Source organism: Pristiophorus japonicus, chromosome 5 (genome assembly GCF_044704955.1).
Source record: "Pristiophorus japonicus isolate sPriJap1 chromosome 5, sPriJap1.hap1, whole genome shotgun sequence".
Taxonomy (NCBI): Eukaryota; Metazoa; Chordata; class Chondrichthyes; family Pristiophoridae; genus Pristiophorus; species Pristiophorus japonicus.
The window spans coordinates 233653687-233668626 of record NC_091981.1 but is presented as its reverse complement, the minus strand read 5'-3'; the positions used below and the strand labels follow the sequence as shown (position 1 = coordinate 233668626).

The following is a 14940-nucleotide window of genomic DNA, read 5'->3' as shown; positions in this document are numbered from 1 at the left end:
GATAAGAGATCAGCATGAACTCAACAGCATCAGTGAGAATCTTCCTGTGAGATGCGCCAACTGAGTTTATCGCCAGTATGTGTGAAGTTTCCACTGCATATAAAACTGATGCTGAATCTATCTCCAACCTCTCTTTCCTCTCAAGTCCTTGAATGTGTTGTCGCATCCCAAATCCATGTTTGAATCCCTCCAATCCAGTTACCGTGCCTGCCACAGTAACGAAATGGCTCTCATCAAAGTCACAAATTACATCCTTTGTGACTGTGACGAAGGCAAACTATCCCTCCTCATCCTTCTTGACTTGTCTGCAACTTTTGACATGGTTGACCATTCTATCCTTCTCCAATGCCTCTCCCCCATCGTCCAGCTGGGTGGGACCGCACTCACCTGGTTCCATTCTTATCTACCTAATCGAAGCCAGAGAATCACCTGCAACGGCTTCTCTTCACACCCCCGCATCGTTACCTCTAGTGTCCCCCAAGGATTTATCCTTGGCCCCCTCGTATTTCTCATCTACATGTTGCCCCTTGGTGACATCATCCGGAAACAATGTCACTTCCACATGTATACTGATGACATCCAGCTCTACCTCACCACCACTTCTCTCGACCCCTCCACGGTCTCTAGATTGTCAGACTGCTTGACCGACATCGAATTCTGGATGAGCAGAAATTTTCTCCAATTGATTATTGGGAAGACCAAAGCCATTGTTTTCAGTCGCTGCTACAAACTCCGTTCCCTAGCCACTGACTCCATCCCTCTCCCCAACTCCTGTCTGAAGATGAACCAGACTGTTTGCAAACTTGGTGTCATATTTGACTCTGAAATGAGCTTTCGACCACATCCGCAGCATAACTAAGACCGCCTTTTTCCACCTTTGTAACATTGCCCTTGCCTCAGCTCATCCGCTGCTGAAGCCCTCATCCATGCCTTTGTTACCTCGAGACTTGAATATTCCAATGCACTTCTGGCTAGCCTCCCACATTCTACCCTATGTAAACCAGAGGTGATCCAAAACTCGGCTGCCCGTGGTCCTAACTCGCATCGAGTCCCGCTCACCTATCACCCCTATGCTCGCTGACCTACATTGGCTTCCGGTTAAGCAATGCCTCGATTTCAAAATTCTCATCCTTATTTTCAAATCCCTCCATGGCTTTGCCCCTCCCTATCTCTGTAATCTCCTCCAGCCCCACACGCCCTCTCCCCCGAGATGTCTGCGCCCCTCTAATTCTGCCCTCCTGAGCATTCCTGATTATAATCGCTCAACCATTGGTGGCCGTGCCCTCCATTGCATAGGCCCCAAGTTCTGGAACTTTGTGTCTAAACCTCTCTGCCTCTCTACCTCTCTTTCCTCCTTCAAGGCTCACCTTAAAACATAGCTCTTTGACGAAGCTTTTGGTCACCTGCCCTAATTTCTACTTTTGAGGCTCGGTGTCAAATTTTTATCTCAATACTCCTGTGAAGCGCTTTGGGATGTTTCACTGTTAAAGGCGCTATATAAATACAAGTTTTTGTTGTATGCTGCCAAACAATAGTCTACAGAATAGGGAACTCTTGTTGCATGACAGTGCACTAGTTAACAGCAGTAGTAAACCCACTTTACATTATGTTCATCAAGGAGGCATGTGATTAGTACACATTCCTGCTCCTGAAATATCTATTATTCATGAGTTAAATCCTATTCCAGGATGGAAATAAGGGTTTCCTATTAGCTTCGCACACTCAGAAACAAGCTAGAGGGACCAGAACAGCTACCCTCAATAGTTGAAATAATCTAGTAATCCTTGCCCTCCTGTATGGCTCAGGGATGTGGACCATGTACAGTAGAAACCTCAAGTCACTGGAGAAATACCACCAACGAAGTCTTCAAGATCTTACAAATCCCCTCGGAGGACAGACACACCTACGTTAGTGTCCTCGTCCAGGCCAACACACCCAGCATTGAAGCACTGACCACACTTGATCAGCTCCATTGGGCGGGCCACATAGTTCGCATGCCAGACACAAGACTCCCAAAGCAAGCGCTCTACTCTGAACTCGTCCACGACAAACGAGCCAATGGTGGGCAGCAGAAATGTTACAAGAACACCCTCAAAGCCTCCTTGATAAAGTGCGACATCCCCACTGACACGTGGGAGTCCCTGGCCAAAGACCACCCTAAGTGGAGGAAGTGCATCAGGGAGGACGTTGAGCTCCTTGAGTCTCGTCGCCGAGAGCATGCAGAAATCAAGCGCAGGCAGCGGAAGGAGCGTGCGGCAAACCAGTCCCACCCACTCCTTCTCTCAACGACTATCTGTCCCACCTGTGGCAGAGCCTGTGGCTATCGTATTGGACTGTTCAGCCACCGAAGAACTCACTTCAGGAGTGGAAGCAAATCTTCCTCGATTCTGAGGGACTGTCTGTGATGATGATGATGACAGATAGAACTACCTATTATTCTTGAATAACAAAGGTTACTCATGAGTTTCACAATCTCAAAAATGAGCAGAAATCAGACCAGTCATCCCCCATAACTGAAATGATTGAATGCATGTTGCCTTTTATAGAATATTTGGAAACTGCTAGAGATTGTTGGGGGTTCAGCATTTTTATCAAAATGGGCTCTTGGCTTTTGACTCTTCTCACTGGTTGCCAATACTTTAAAAAAAATGATAGTAATTTTAAACTGCAATTGCTGATTAACGCTTTCTAGTTGCCATAAGAACTAGCACCACCATTAGCATGGCAACCACAACGCATTAATCATTGACCTCAGTTTAAAAAAAAATACTGCTACATTATATTGCCCATTTTTGTTGAAAAAATACTTGTGAAATGTACATTATCAATGATCTTCAAGATTTTAACATCTTAAAATTTTATAATACACAAGGCTTTTCAGCAGAATGTTTTGATAAATAAAACCTTTCGCCATACTTTTCAGTTTTTCTTCTATGCGTCATCATATTAGAATTACAATGGTTTTGAAATGGTCTCATTGTGTTCAATTCAAATATTCATTACCCAGCCTTGTTCTCAAAATGAAATGCCTATTTTAAAATATAAAATGCTATACAGTTGCCTTATATAAATGTTAACAACTTGATGATGACCTGATGATGATGATGATGAAATTCATTTATTTGATCCAAAAAAGAATACACAGTTAATGTAGAGGATGGGTTGTGGCTCTTTCGGATTAAACTCTGGAGGCAGTTCTACAATCCATCCTGTGTCTGTGAAATCTGCAGTAACAATATGGCAATTTGTACTAAGTGAGATAGTCAAAAATAATTTGGTTACTTACAGGCAAGGACCTCCGCGTCACCAATCGTGCTTATTAAAGTATCAAGCTTGGATTTAGTTTTGTTTCAGAAATCTTGTTTTTAGTCTGAGGACCTCCTTATGTGTCGGGTATGCATGACTTCATATTTCCCCAATGATGCATTCAGGCTCCTCATCGCTGTGATATTTTGTTACTTTATGTGCCATTTAACCTGTCTTGCCTGGCCACATCAAAGCTATCTACTTCAATTCTATTTTCCTGCATCTTTCAATATTTTTCTAATTTAATTCCTTCTCAAATGTCGTGATTGACTTGGCTTCAATAGTTACTTGTGGTGATGCATTGTAATAACCTGTGGTGTGAAAAAATTCTAATCTCCCTCTTTATTCATCTAATCTTGAATTTATGATCCTTTATCAATTCATTAGCAGCAGAAATAATCTTTGCCTATTTACGCATTCAAGCTATTTCAAAATTTTGAACACTTTTATCAGATTCCCCATTAACTGTCTCTGCTCCAGTGAATGCAGTCTTAGCTTTCCAAATTTCTCAGTATAACCATACCTTGTCTTTGCTGGTGGTATCCTAATTAATCTGTTTTTGCACCTTTTCTATGGCTCCAATATCCTTTCTGCAATGGAGGTGCCTACAACTGTGCACACTATTCCAACTGCTATTTCAAACAATACATTGTGCAGATTCATCGCCACCTTTCCCCAACCTTCGATAACACCACCACATTAAGTGCTCCAGCATCAGTGTCATATCACTAACTAGATGCTTAACTGGGCCAGCCATGTCAAAACTGTAACTACAAGAGCAGAACAGGAGTTGAGTATTCTTCCATGAATGAATCACTTCCAGATTTTCTCCACCTGGATAGATGCAACAACACGCAAGAAGATTGGCAAAATCTAGGACAGAGCAATCCATTTAATTGGTGCCCTTGCCAATGGACTCTATTTCTGACTCTGAAGGAGAAAGATCCTCCACCACCATCTCAGGACTACAAGGAATGGACCATAAATTTGACTTAGCCAGTATTGTACACATTCTGAGAATAGCTCATGATAAAACCATAGATCACTCTCTGGTGAATCTAAACTGTCCAAACCATTGTGAGTGTTTGTCCTTGACTTGAGATATAAGTAAGCTTTTGTTATGGTGCTTGGTAAACAAACAGCAAATTAAATCTTTACCAATTGCTTTTAGGTTCTGGACTATCTTTGGCCTCCATAAGCTTTCACTTCCGTTTTTGAAAGCAATAGAGTTTGATTAAAGTTTAAAATAAAAAGTAAATTTCTTAAATGAACATTGAGCAAGTGAATAATTTAAAAGATTAAAAAAAGAAGTGGTTCCAACACATCCTGTGGGCATGTAGACATCTATATCTTGCCAATCGGAAAAGCACCATGTGTTTATTTTCATCCTCCAGTTATGCCACTACCCATGCCAACACTTCACATTTAATACCATGGGGCTTGATCTTTGCAATGACACTTGGCACTTCATTGAATGCTTTTTGAAATTCAAAATATACCATATAGACTGCATATGCTTTGACTACAAGCTCGTGTTATTTTCTTGACGAATCTTGATTTAAGTTATAGAATGACTTGCCCTTTACAAAATTGTACTATATATTTACAGTAAGGTGTCTATCAACTAGCTCCATGAGTAGATAAGATCATAAAAGCTTGCCACTTTAAGAGCAAAACTAAGATTTATTAGATAGTTTTCATATGTGTATTTCTTTTTTCAATATGCCAGGCCTCATTTGAATAAATGTTCCTGGAGTCCCACCTGGCGGGCAGGAGTGGGAATTCGGCAGCAGGAGGTGGCAGCTGGGGGCCCGTGGGAATGGTCTCCATAGGAATGGTTCCTGGCTGCCAGATGACTAAAATTGCAGATCAGGTCCCGATGACATTTTCTGATCTGATCTGCATATTTGAAGAAGGACCTCGCTGCCTTAAGAACAAAAGGACGTAAGAAATAGGAGCAGGAGTAGACCACGAGGCCCCTCGAGCATGCTCCGCCATTCAGTAAGATCATGGCTGACCTTTGACTTCAATTCCACTTTCCTGCCTTATCTCATATCCCTTAATTCCTCGAGTCCAAAAATCTATCTATCTCAGCCTTGAATATACTAAACGACTCGGCACCCAAGGCACATTGGGGCAAAGAATTCTAAAGATACACAACTTTCTAAATGATGAAATTCCTCCTCATCTCAGTCTTAAAAGGCCAGCCCCTTATCCTGAGACTGTGTCCCCTAGTTCTAGACTCTCCAGGCAGGGGAAACAATCTCTCACATCTACCCTGTCAATCCCCCTCACAATCTTATGTTTCAATGAGATCACCTCTCATTCTTCTAAACTCCAGAGAGTATAGGCCCAATCTAATCAGTCTCTCTTCATTGGACAGCCCTCTCATCCCAGAAATCAATCTAGTGAACCTTTGTTGCACCACCTCTAAGACAAGTATACCTTTCCTTAATTAAGGAGACCAAAATTGTGCACAGTACTCCAGATCTCGTCTCACCAGAACCCTGTACAATTGTAGCAAGACTTCCTTACTCTTGTACCAACCCTCTAGCAATAAAAGGTCATCATGCCATTTGCCTTCCTAATTGCTTTCTGTACCTACATGCTAACTCTGTTTCTTGTACTAGGACACCCAAATCTCCGACATTTAATAGTTTCTCACCATTTAAAACATGTTCTATTTTTCTATTCTTCCTACCAAAGTGAATAACCTTACATTTCCCCACATTATACTCCATCTTCCACCTTATTGCCCATTCACTTAACCTGTCTATATTATCCCTTTGCAGGCTCTTTGCATCCTCTTCATATCTTACTTTTCCACTTAGCTTTCTATCGTCCGCAAACTTGGATACATTGCACTCGGTCCCTTCATCCAAGTCATTAATATAGATTGTAAATAGCTGAGGCCCAAGCACTGATCCTTGCGGCATCCCACTGGTAACAGCCTTCCAACCAGAAAATGATCTGTTTATCCCTATACTCTGTTTTCTGTCTGTTAACCAATCCTTTATCCATGCTAATACCTTACCCCACAACCCCTTAACAACCTATTATGTGGCACCTTATCGAATGCCATCCTGTGAGTGTCCCACTTACTTGCTCAAAAGTGCTCGGTACAAAAGTGAAGAAATTATGCTAAACCTGCACAAGGTATTAGTTAGGCCACATTTAAACTACTGGTCAGTTTTGGTGGATTATTTTAGCGAGGATTTCAGGGTATAGAGGGGGCGACGAACAAATTCACAAGATGATACCATGGAAGAGAAGATTTAGTTACGAGGAGGCACTACAGAAATGGGGACTTCTTTCATTCGATAGAAGTTGACAAACCTAATAGAATTCTTTGAGGAAGCGACAAACATCATAGATTGGGAAATATAATGGACTAGTGTAAATGGACTTCAGGAAACCCTTCGACAAGGACCATTTAGATTGTTAATTCAGTGTCTATGGGCTGCCATCTTGTTGTGATAGTCTAGCTGTCTATTTCCAACCCCCCGCCCCACCCCTGTCGATCCCCTTTCCCCTCTCCTGACTACTCCTCGGGTATTTGCCGCTCTTCCAAGGGTGGAATTGAAGTGGATAGAATCAGGCTTTAAATATCAAAGTATTCTGTTCTGTCAATCTGGAACTCTGGTCAGTTATCCCCCTAATTGCCTATTTACAGTAATGACAAATCTTGAAGGTCCCTCCTTTTGATATTGATTTAAGGAAAGCCAATAATGATAAAATGAATATGCTCGCCTTTTTCTAGTGCATATCCTGAAACTGAACTTCAAAGAACTCGACCAGATTCCACATCAGATTCGCTCAGAGTTTCACCATGTATGTTCTCTGGTTAAATGAAACCACATTTGTGCAAGTCTCTATTTTTTGAGTATATGCAAAGTGGTGCTAAAGTAGCACATTCCCCTGTGTTGATGATGGAGATTGTGGGTTTCATAGTCTGGGAGCTGATGCTTTAATCCTATTGCTTTGCAGTGTGATTCCCTGAATACTTCACTGAACTACAGTTCCTTATTGTTTGCAATTGATTTGTTTATAGCTGTCCTGGTTCTGTTTGTTTTACTTTGTGACATATTGCTGAAATTTGCATATGTTGAAAAGGTTATTTGTTGGTAGTACCACGGTGACGTTGAAGTTCCAACTCATGGTGTCGGAGAATGCAAGTCGAGGCACACTATTCCCGACAACACAGCTTCCCAATCTATACAAAGTAGGAAGGAACCAAGGAGAAACTTATCAGAAAAGTGAAACAAAAATAATTCAGTCATATTGCTTGATCTTTGACCACTTTGAGTTGAACATATATGGTCATAGAATAATGACCCTTGTGTACTGCTTCAGCTAATAATTAAGTTAATTGTAAAAGTAGAAAATCCAAATGTTTTAAAATAAAACAATATATGTGTGAACTCATGAATACCATCATCATCATAGGCAGTGCCTCGAAACGAGGATGACTTGCCAAAAATGGATGAGTACACAGATGTTTCAATTATATTTCAGATCCTGAACTGTGAAAGATGCCTGTGCATGGATTTTTTTTTAACGTGTGGTGGTTGTTGCACACCAGCCACCACATGGGCTTGACCGAGCTAGGTCTTGGTCTAGTGACAAAGATTAACCAAGATGACTGGAGACCAGTTCTGCTGCACGGACCTAGAGCGCAATGTGGGCTGGCCCATGCTGCCCCTGGGCCCTCACCTCTGCTGGGCCCTGAACCTTCGCCTCTTGTGGGCTCCAATCACATCCCTCTACGACTCTTGCTGCTCCTTCGTCCTGACCTCGCCGCTCCTGCTGCACCTGCCCACACTGTAATCAGCCATCGCTCTCCTGCAGTGGCACTGCTGCACGCTGTTCCAACTAATGGCCCCGGCCTCCTGTGCCGATTTCTGGGCCAGTTCGCCACACGCTACTCCCTCTAATGGCCTCGGCCTTCTGGGCCGGTTCGCCACGCGCTGCTCCAACTAATGGCCCCGGCCTCCTGTGCCGATTTCTGGGCCGGTTCACCACACGCTACTCCCTCTAATGGCCCCGGCCTCCTGGGCCGGTTCACCACACGCTACTCCCTCTAATGGCCTCGGCTTGCTGATGGTCTTGCAGGCCAGGATTGTGCCGATTTCCGGGTAAATCGGCTCAGTGAATGACTAAATGACAGAACGGCACAATTCTATTACTACTTAATCAGATGTATAAAATGAGATTTTAAAAAAATCAATCAGCTATTCCAGTAACTGCCTTATCCCCTATGATGTGGAGGGTGTGTCTTTTCAGTAATCTACCGTTGCAGAGATGAGTGAAGAAAACAACTTGCATTAAAAAGCCCCTCTCACAACCTCCGGGCATCCAAAGTAGTAGTACTTTTCCTTTTTAAGTGTTGTATTTGTTGTAATGTGGAGAAACTGGGTAGCTAATTTGCCCACATCCAGGTGGGGCAACTAGCCGTGATGTTGGCGGAGGGACAAATGTCGGCCAAGACACACAACTCCCATGGGATTTTTTTACATCCACTTGAGAGGGTAGATGTGGCTTCGGTTTAATATTTTGTTCAAAAGACGGTACCTTCAACAGTGCAACAGTCAGTACTGCACTGAATGTCAGCCGAGGTGATGTGCTGCAGTCCTGGAGTATGTATGGAACACACGAGTTGACGTGAGATGATCAATTAAAATGCTGGAGATACTCAGCAGGTCAGGCAGCATCTGTTGAGTACACAAATGTGTCGACGTTTGGGTATGGGACTCTTTCTCAGAACTGGAAGATATTGGCCTAGAAATTGCGATCAGAGATTTCCCACGGGGCGGATGCCTCTAACCGCAATAATTTCTACGAAAGTACCTGGTGGTCCTGGAGGTTCGAAGACTTGTGGTCCTGGGCCTCTATGGGAAAGCCTGTGTAGAGGCCCACATACCCCAGGAGTATATGGGTTTCGTATGCATCACTAGGATCATGTGGGCCGGCCCAACCAACCAGAGTAGGGGATCCTCATTTATACATGTGAGTTCCGTATATATAGGAAAACCCCAAAAAAACACAAACACTGTAAATAACTTTAAAAAAAAAAAAATCACATTTCAAGTTACTAAAAATAGAATTTAATTAATTATTTAAAACACAAATTTAATTTTTTGAAAAATAACTACATCTTTTAAAGGGTCTAAAAATAAATTTACCTTATTTAAAAGGATTTTAAATGATTGATTTAAAAATTGTATTTTTCTGTACTTTAAAAGTCTTACGCTGATAAAATTTCACAGGCATTCGTTGGGCAAATAGCCCAACTCTCTGCCTGCGGAGGTCCTTTAGTTTCGGATGCGGTTGATCTGTCAAGAGGTTTAGGCACATGCGCTTCGTATACCTAAACCCGGAATTTGCGGGGACCCCACGGGCTCTCGTGCACACCTCATACATGCCCATAATCGATGAACAGCATTTAAAAAGGAATAGAATAATGGGAAGGGGAGAAAGACAAACACACAGTGACCATCCAAAAGGACAAGTAGTGGAATGACCTGCAGAGTGCTTGGGTGGAAAACCGGCAATAGTTAAAGGGCAGAAGTGATGTGCGTAGGAGACAAAAGGAGGCATAATGAAAGAAATAAGACGCATACAAGATAGAGTGTAGGGATAGGTAACTAGGTTATGAAGTATGAGAATCTGTGAAAGTGAAGCCGGCTCTAGTGGCCGATGAGTCTAATGGAAGGAAAAAGCTGGCTGACACCAAGGCTACAGATCTCCGTGCCAGTATGTTGCTCCAAAGGATCCCCAATCCAAACACCAACCCGCTCCTTTCCCCTATTCCTGGAAATGTCGGCACACCCATCTGATGTTGCCAGCGCATACTGTTCCAATGAATATTAAACTCAAATCAGTTAATACAGGACCTAATGTAACTCTGTAAAAGTGAACTACATATTTTTATTTTTGTACTCAACATACCTATTAATACATTGATTCTGATTGTTGCTCTCTCATATTGTTTCAGCCATTACCCAAAGCAGCAATTCACCATAGTTGCTGATACACCAGAAAACCTCCGCCTGAAGCAACAAAGTGAACTGCAGAGTCAGGTAATCTTGTCAATATAAAACTATTGTCTGTTCTTGTGTGGTAATTCCCAGTAGTTCAACAGCTCAAAGTATTAGGTTCTCTCATTTATGTTCAAAGATGAGCTATATGCATAAATTGATTTTCTCCCCTTCATATTTTTTCATTAAATTATGTCCTTGTCAAACTGAGGGATGTTACCACTTTTGTCACTGTATCAGCATAAAACAGTCCGAGGTTGAATATAGTATGAGTCAGATTTGGAGTAAAACTGCCTGCACAGTGATCCAAAGAAATGTTTTAAACCAATGTCAAACAAGCACCATTTACTGTACAAATGCTAATTTTTATATTTCCCACATCTGTCATTCTTGTGGGCTTGGAGTGAGATTGTCAATTTATTTTTAAAGTATGGAAAGTGGTGTCGGCCTGTGCCTCCCAGGACCGTGACTGAAACTAACCAGACTGGTAAAATAGTAGCAGCCAGCAGAGAAAAGATTTTCATCGCACAAGAATGACTTGAAGTCTTAAAAAACCTTGGGCAATCTTTTGAACGACGAGTAAACAGGATCTCCCATAGATTCCACAAATCTCTGCAGGGTGTAAGATTGGACAAGTTGATTTTCATGCGTGAGGAAAGGTTAACCAATTTCAATAATGGTTTGTGTTATTTGATGCAGTGTGAAAACATAGTGTCGTTGAACTATTGTTACTGTACAACTAGGTAAGTTAACTGATCATCTTGTATATACAAATTGGGCCATGCACAGAACAATTTTTTTTTCATTTGAAAACTCCCTTGCTTTTGTCTTTATAGAAAATCTTAGTCTTTGTTTCATTCTCACCTGGAGCTATTCAGTTTTCCTGTCTTGATTTCTCTGCTATCATTTTTTTCTGTCATCACATTTCATCACACTTTATCTTAGTATCTATCTATCTTAGTATCAATATTCCTGAATGACATTTGATCTCTTTCACTCAGTCAAAACCTTGAGAGAAAAAGACACACAAAAAAAAGAAAATGGACAGGATAAGTGAAACATTATATAAAATGATTACTGGAAAAAGATAAAAACTGCGAAGAGCAAAGAAAATGCTTCTTTTAAATTACCCATATGAAATGAGATAGAAACATCGGGGTGAAGTTTCGGGCCGCGCCTAGAACAGCGCAGCCCCGACCTGGACGCCTGTTTTTCGCGCCCGAAAGTGCGGCAAAAAAATATCCTCAGATTCTCCGGCTCCCTGCAGGTCCCTTGGAGCTTGGCACGGCGCGCATAGAGCAGCGGGGGGCGGAGCAAGAGAGTCGCGCCGATTTTAGAAGTGGTGGGGGGCGGGGCTAATTTAAATGAGTCAATGTCGTGCCGGCAGCCTTGCGCGTGCGCGCGCAGTAGCGCATAAACATTGGCACTCGGCCATTTTTAAAGGAACTTGAAGAAAAGTGTTGATTTGAAGGCTGCTTGCTTGCTGTGTCTTCGGCTGCTGTCCAGCCACTGACGACGCCCCTATCCCGTGGCCGAATGGCCTCAGTCCCCTTCGCAGCTCGAAGGCTGCTTGCTGTTTCTTCGGCTGCTGTCGAGCCACTGCTGCCGCCCCTATCCCGTGGCCGAATGGCCTCAGCCTCCTTTACAGCTCGAATCTGCTTGCTGTTTCTTCGGCTGCCGTCGAACCACTGACACGCCCCTATCCCGTGGCCGAATGGCCTCAGCTTCCCTCGCAGCTCGAAGGCTGCTTGCTTGCTGGCTGTTTCTTCGGCTGCCGAGGAGCCACTGACGCCGCCCCTCTCTCCTAGATGGAAGGAAGGCCTGCCTGAAGCACTGCAGCTCGAAGGCTGCTTGCTGCCGCTGTTGGGCTGCCGTCGAGTCACTGACGCCACCCCTGTCTCCAACATAGAAGGCCTGCCTGAAGCACCGCGGCTTGAAGGTGTTCTCTTCAGGCTAGTCCGCATCTGAATCTTCTGCATCGTCAGGGTTGGCCTCAAGTTCTGCAAAATATAACAGAACAGACAAATGGTTAGCAGCAGAGGAGGGGGCAGGGTGGGTGGCATGAGTAGGCTCACACAGGGCAGGCAGCAGGCTGATTTGAAAGACCACGATGAATGATAGCACATTGCATCAACTGAAGCGTAGCTGACGGAGACATCCCCATGAACCGAAGCATGGCTAGCCCACGCTGTACTTAACATTTAGCAAAGCCAGACTGTGGAATTTGAAGAACTTGCCCTCTCCCTCGAGTGTGGGCCTAGTATGTGCATTGGTGGTTGCTTTTCTCCAGGCAGGACCCATTAAAGCAACGACCCTGTCTTCCAAGTATGTCAGTGGGTGCAAATTTGCTGGGCCTCTTCCTGTTCGCGTTCCTTCCCTTTTGTTGTGTGCCACTTTCCTGGGCAAAGATGAAAATATAACTTTTTAGAGAGTGTGTCTTTCTGCTGGGTGGGGCATATACAGTTGGTCACATTTACAATTGCAATCTCAGTGAATAAATGAAAATATTACTTGACCAAGGTCCTACCACTTCTTTTTGCGCTGGCCTCCAGACTTCGGGGTGGTCACCATTGCACTGTAATCTTCTGCAAATTCATTCCAGCGTTTCTTCTTTTCTTTTGGTGAAACTTTTATGTGACCTCTGCTGGTGTCCAGCTCGTGCCAGCTGGCCTCAATTACAGTAACTCGTGCCTCCACTTCATCCTGTAAGAAATTCTTGGTCCTTGAGCCGCATTGCATCTTGTATTGCAGCTCCTATTTTTCCAATGGGAATTAAAGTTCTCGCACACAACTGGCTCTTGAAAAATGGCCGAATGCAGACTGGGAGCTGTAATGGGCATGCGCGCCCATAGCAATCACGTAAAAAATTTCCTTTTTTTTCGCGCATGCGCAGAAGGGGGAGCATTTTTTCTGCGCAAACATTAGACTCTACCCCCACCCCCCCCGAAGCTACAGGACAGGCTGTGCAGCACCAATTTCAAAAAAATAGAACGGGGAAATTTGCTACTTATCTTTTTGGATTAGTTGGGGCGTAACTCTGTCAATACACCTAGATTGGGGAAAATTGAGCCCATTGATTTGGAGTGTTTTTTGGGCTAAATAAAGAAACTTGCTACAATATAGAACTAAAATGTATTGCCCATTCATCATTGAGATTGAAAACTGGCCCGTATGATGTATTTATTGCAATTTAAAACAAGTTTACAGTGTAGGCTTTTCAAAAGTTAACTCTTGGGCTCCTAATTTCCCATTGGTTTTAGGTGTTTCTGCGATCACAACATGACGTCCATTATTGGAATGCAGGGTGGTAACTATTTCTCCCAGTTTTCTGTCCCAAAATTAACGCATCCTAGTTTGCGCCGTTTGTTTAGGCCTTCCCGCATTTGCCCACCAAGACCTCGGAGAGAGCATTAATGTATATTAAAATGTATATTAATATATATTTAATATATATTAAAATCATTCATATATATTAAATGAATTGGCGTGCCAAATTCACAGACGTTATGCTCGTGGTGCATCAGAGGTAACTTAGAGTTATTCATATGAGGTGTATCTGTTACCAGTAGCAGCTGAAGTGGTAGAAGTGAGGAGCGTTTGAGCCTGAAGCTTGCAGAAACTTTCATAATTGATAACTGGAGCTGGAAAAGTGATTTTGGAGCTTTTTGGCTTTTTACCCAGACAGAGGTGGACTTGCCTCTGACTGAGGAATTGAGAAACCCCGATGAGAGGTATAGAATCCCCAGTGGACATTCCTGGTCTGGCATTATAGAAGAAGAGGATAGAGGAAACAAGAGTTAGGCAGCATGTGAAGAGATTGCACCATTAATGAATTTACAGGCGCTCTACAAAGATCTTAGCAAGGAGCTCTGGACTTCACAATAGGAGAGCCTTGTCAGCTACTATAAAGTCCTGCAGCCACAACATCTGCCTGGACAGCTTTTGATATGACTGTGACCTTCAACTTTGATGTCATGGGCCCATTTCAAGAGCTTTGTTTCATATCAGCCAGGGAGCTTTATGTGCACGTATTCCCAAAAATCCTAACCTTGATCCCTCTCTCCTTGCAAAGTACTACCTAATCACCAACTTTCCTTTCATCTCCAAAGTTCTTGAAAGTATAGTCATCTCCTTTGTGCCCTTCTCTTCCGCAAGTCCCTGTTTGAAAAGTCTCCAATTAGGTTCCCATCCTTCCCAGCGCACCAAAATGGCTCTAACAAAAGTTACTAGTGATGTTCTGTGACAATGGTGCATTAACCCTCCTTGACCTTTCTGCAACATTTGACATGGTTGATAACACCATCCTCCTCCAGCTCCTTTCCTCAATCATCCAGCTTAGTGAGACTGCCCTCGTTTTGTTCCACTCTTACCTTTTTGTTTATAGTCAGAAAATTTCCTGCAATAACGTCTCTTCCTACCCTTGGACTGTTACTGCGAGGGTCTCCCAAAGACCGATGCTTGGCCCCTCCTGTTCCTCATCTACATGCTACCCCTTCGCAGCAACATCCACAAACATGGTTATCTTCCACATATGCAGGCGATGTGCAGCTCTACCTCTCCATTATCTCTCCTGAGTCCTCCACTGCCTCTCTGTTGT

At 43.2% G+C, this 14940-nt stretch overlaps 1 protein-coding gene across 2 annotated transcripts in view; it reads left to right on the top strand.

Annotated features, from left to right (window-relative positions):
• nebl (nebulette) overlaps positions 1-14940 on the top strand; it is a 403223-nt gene that overhangs the window by 151624 nt on the left and 236659 nt on the right. For both annotated transcript variants that reach the window (XM_070881396.1, XM_070881395.1), the window contains exon 3: positions 10301-10385. In XM_070881396.1, the coding sequence (XP_070737497.1) occupies positions 10301-10385 (85 nt within the window). The remainder of the gene's footprint in view (positions 1-10300; positions 10386-14940) is intronic.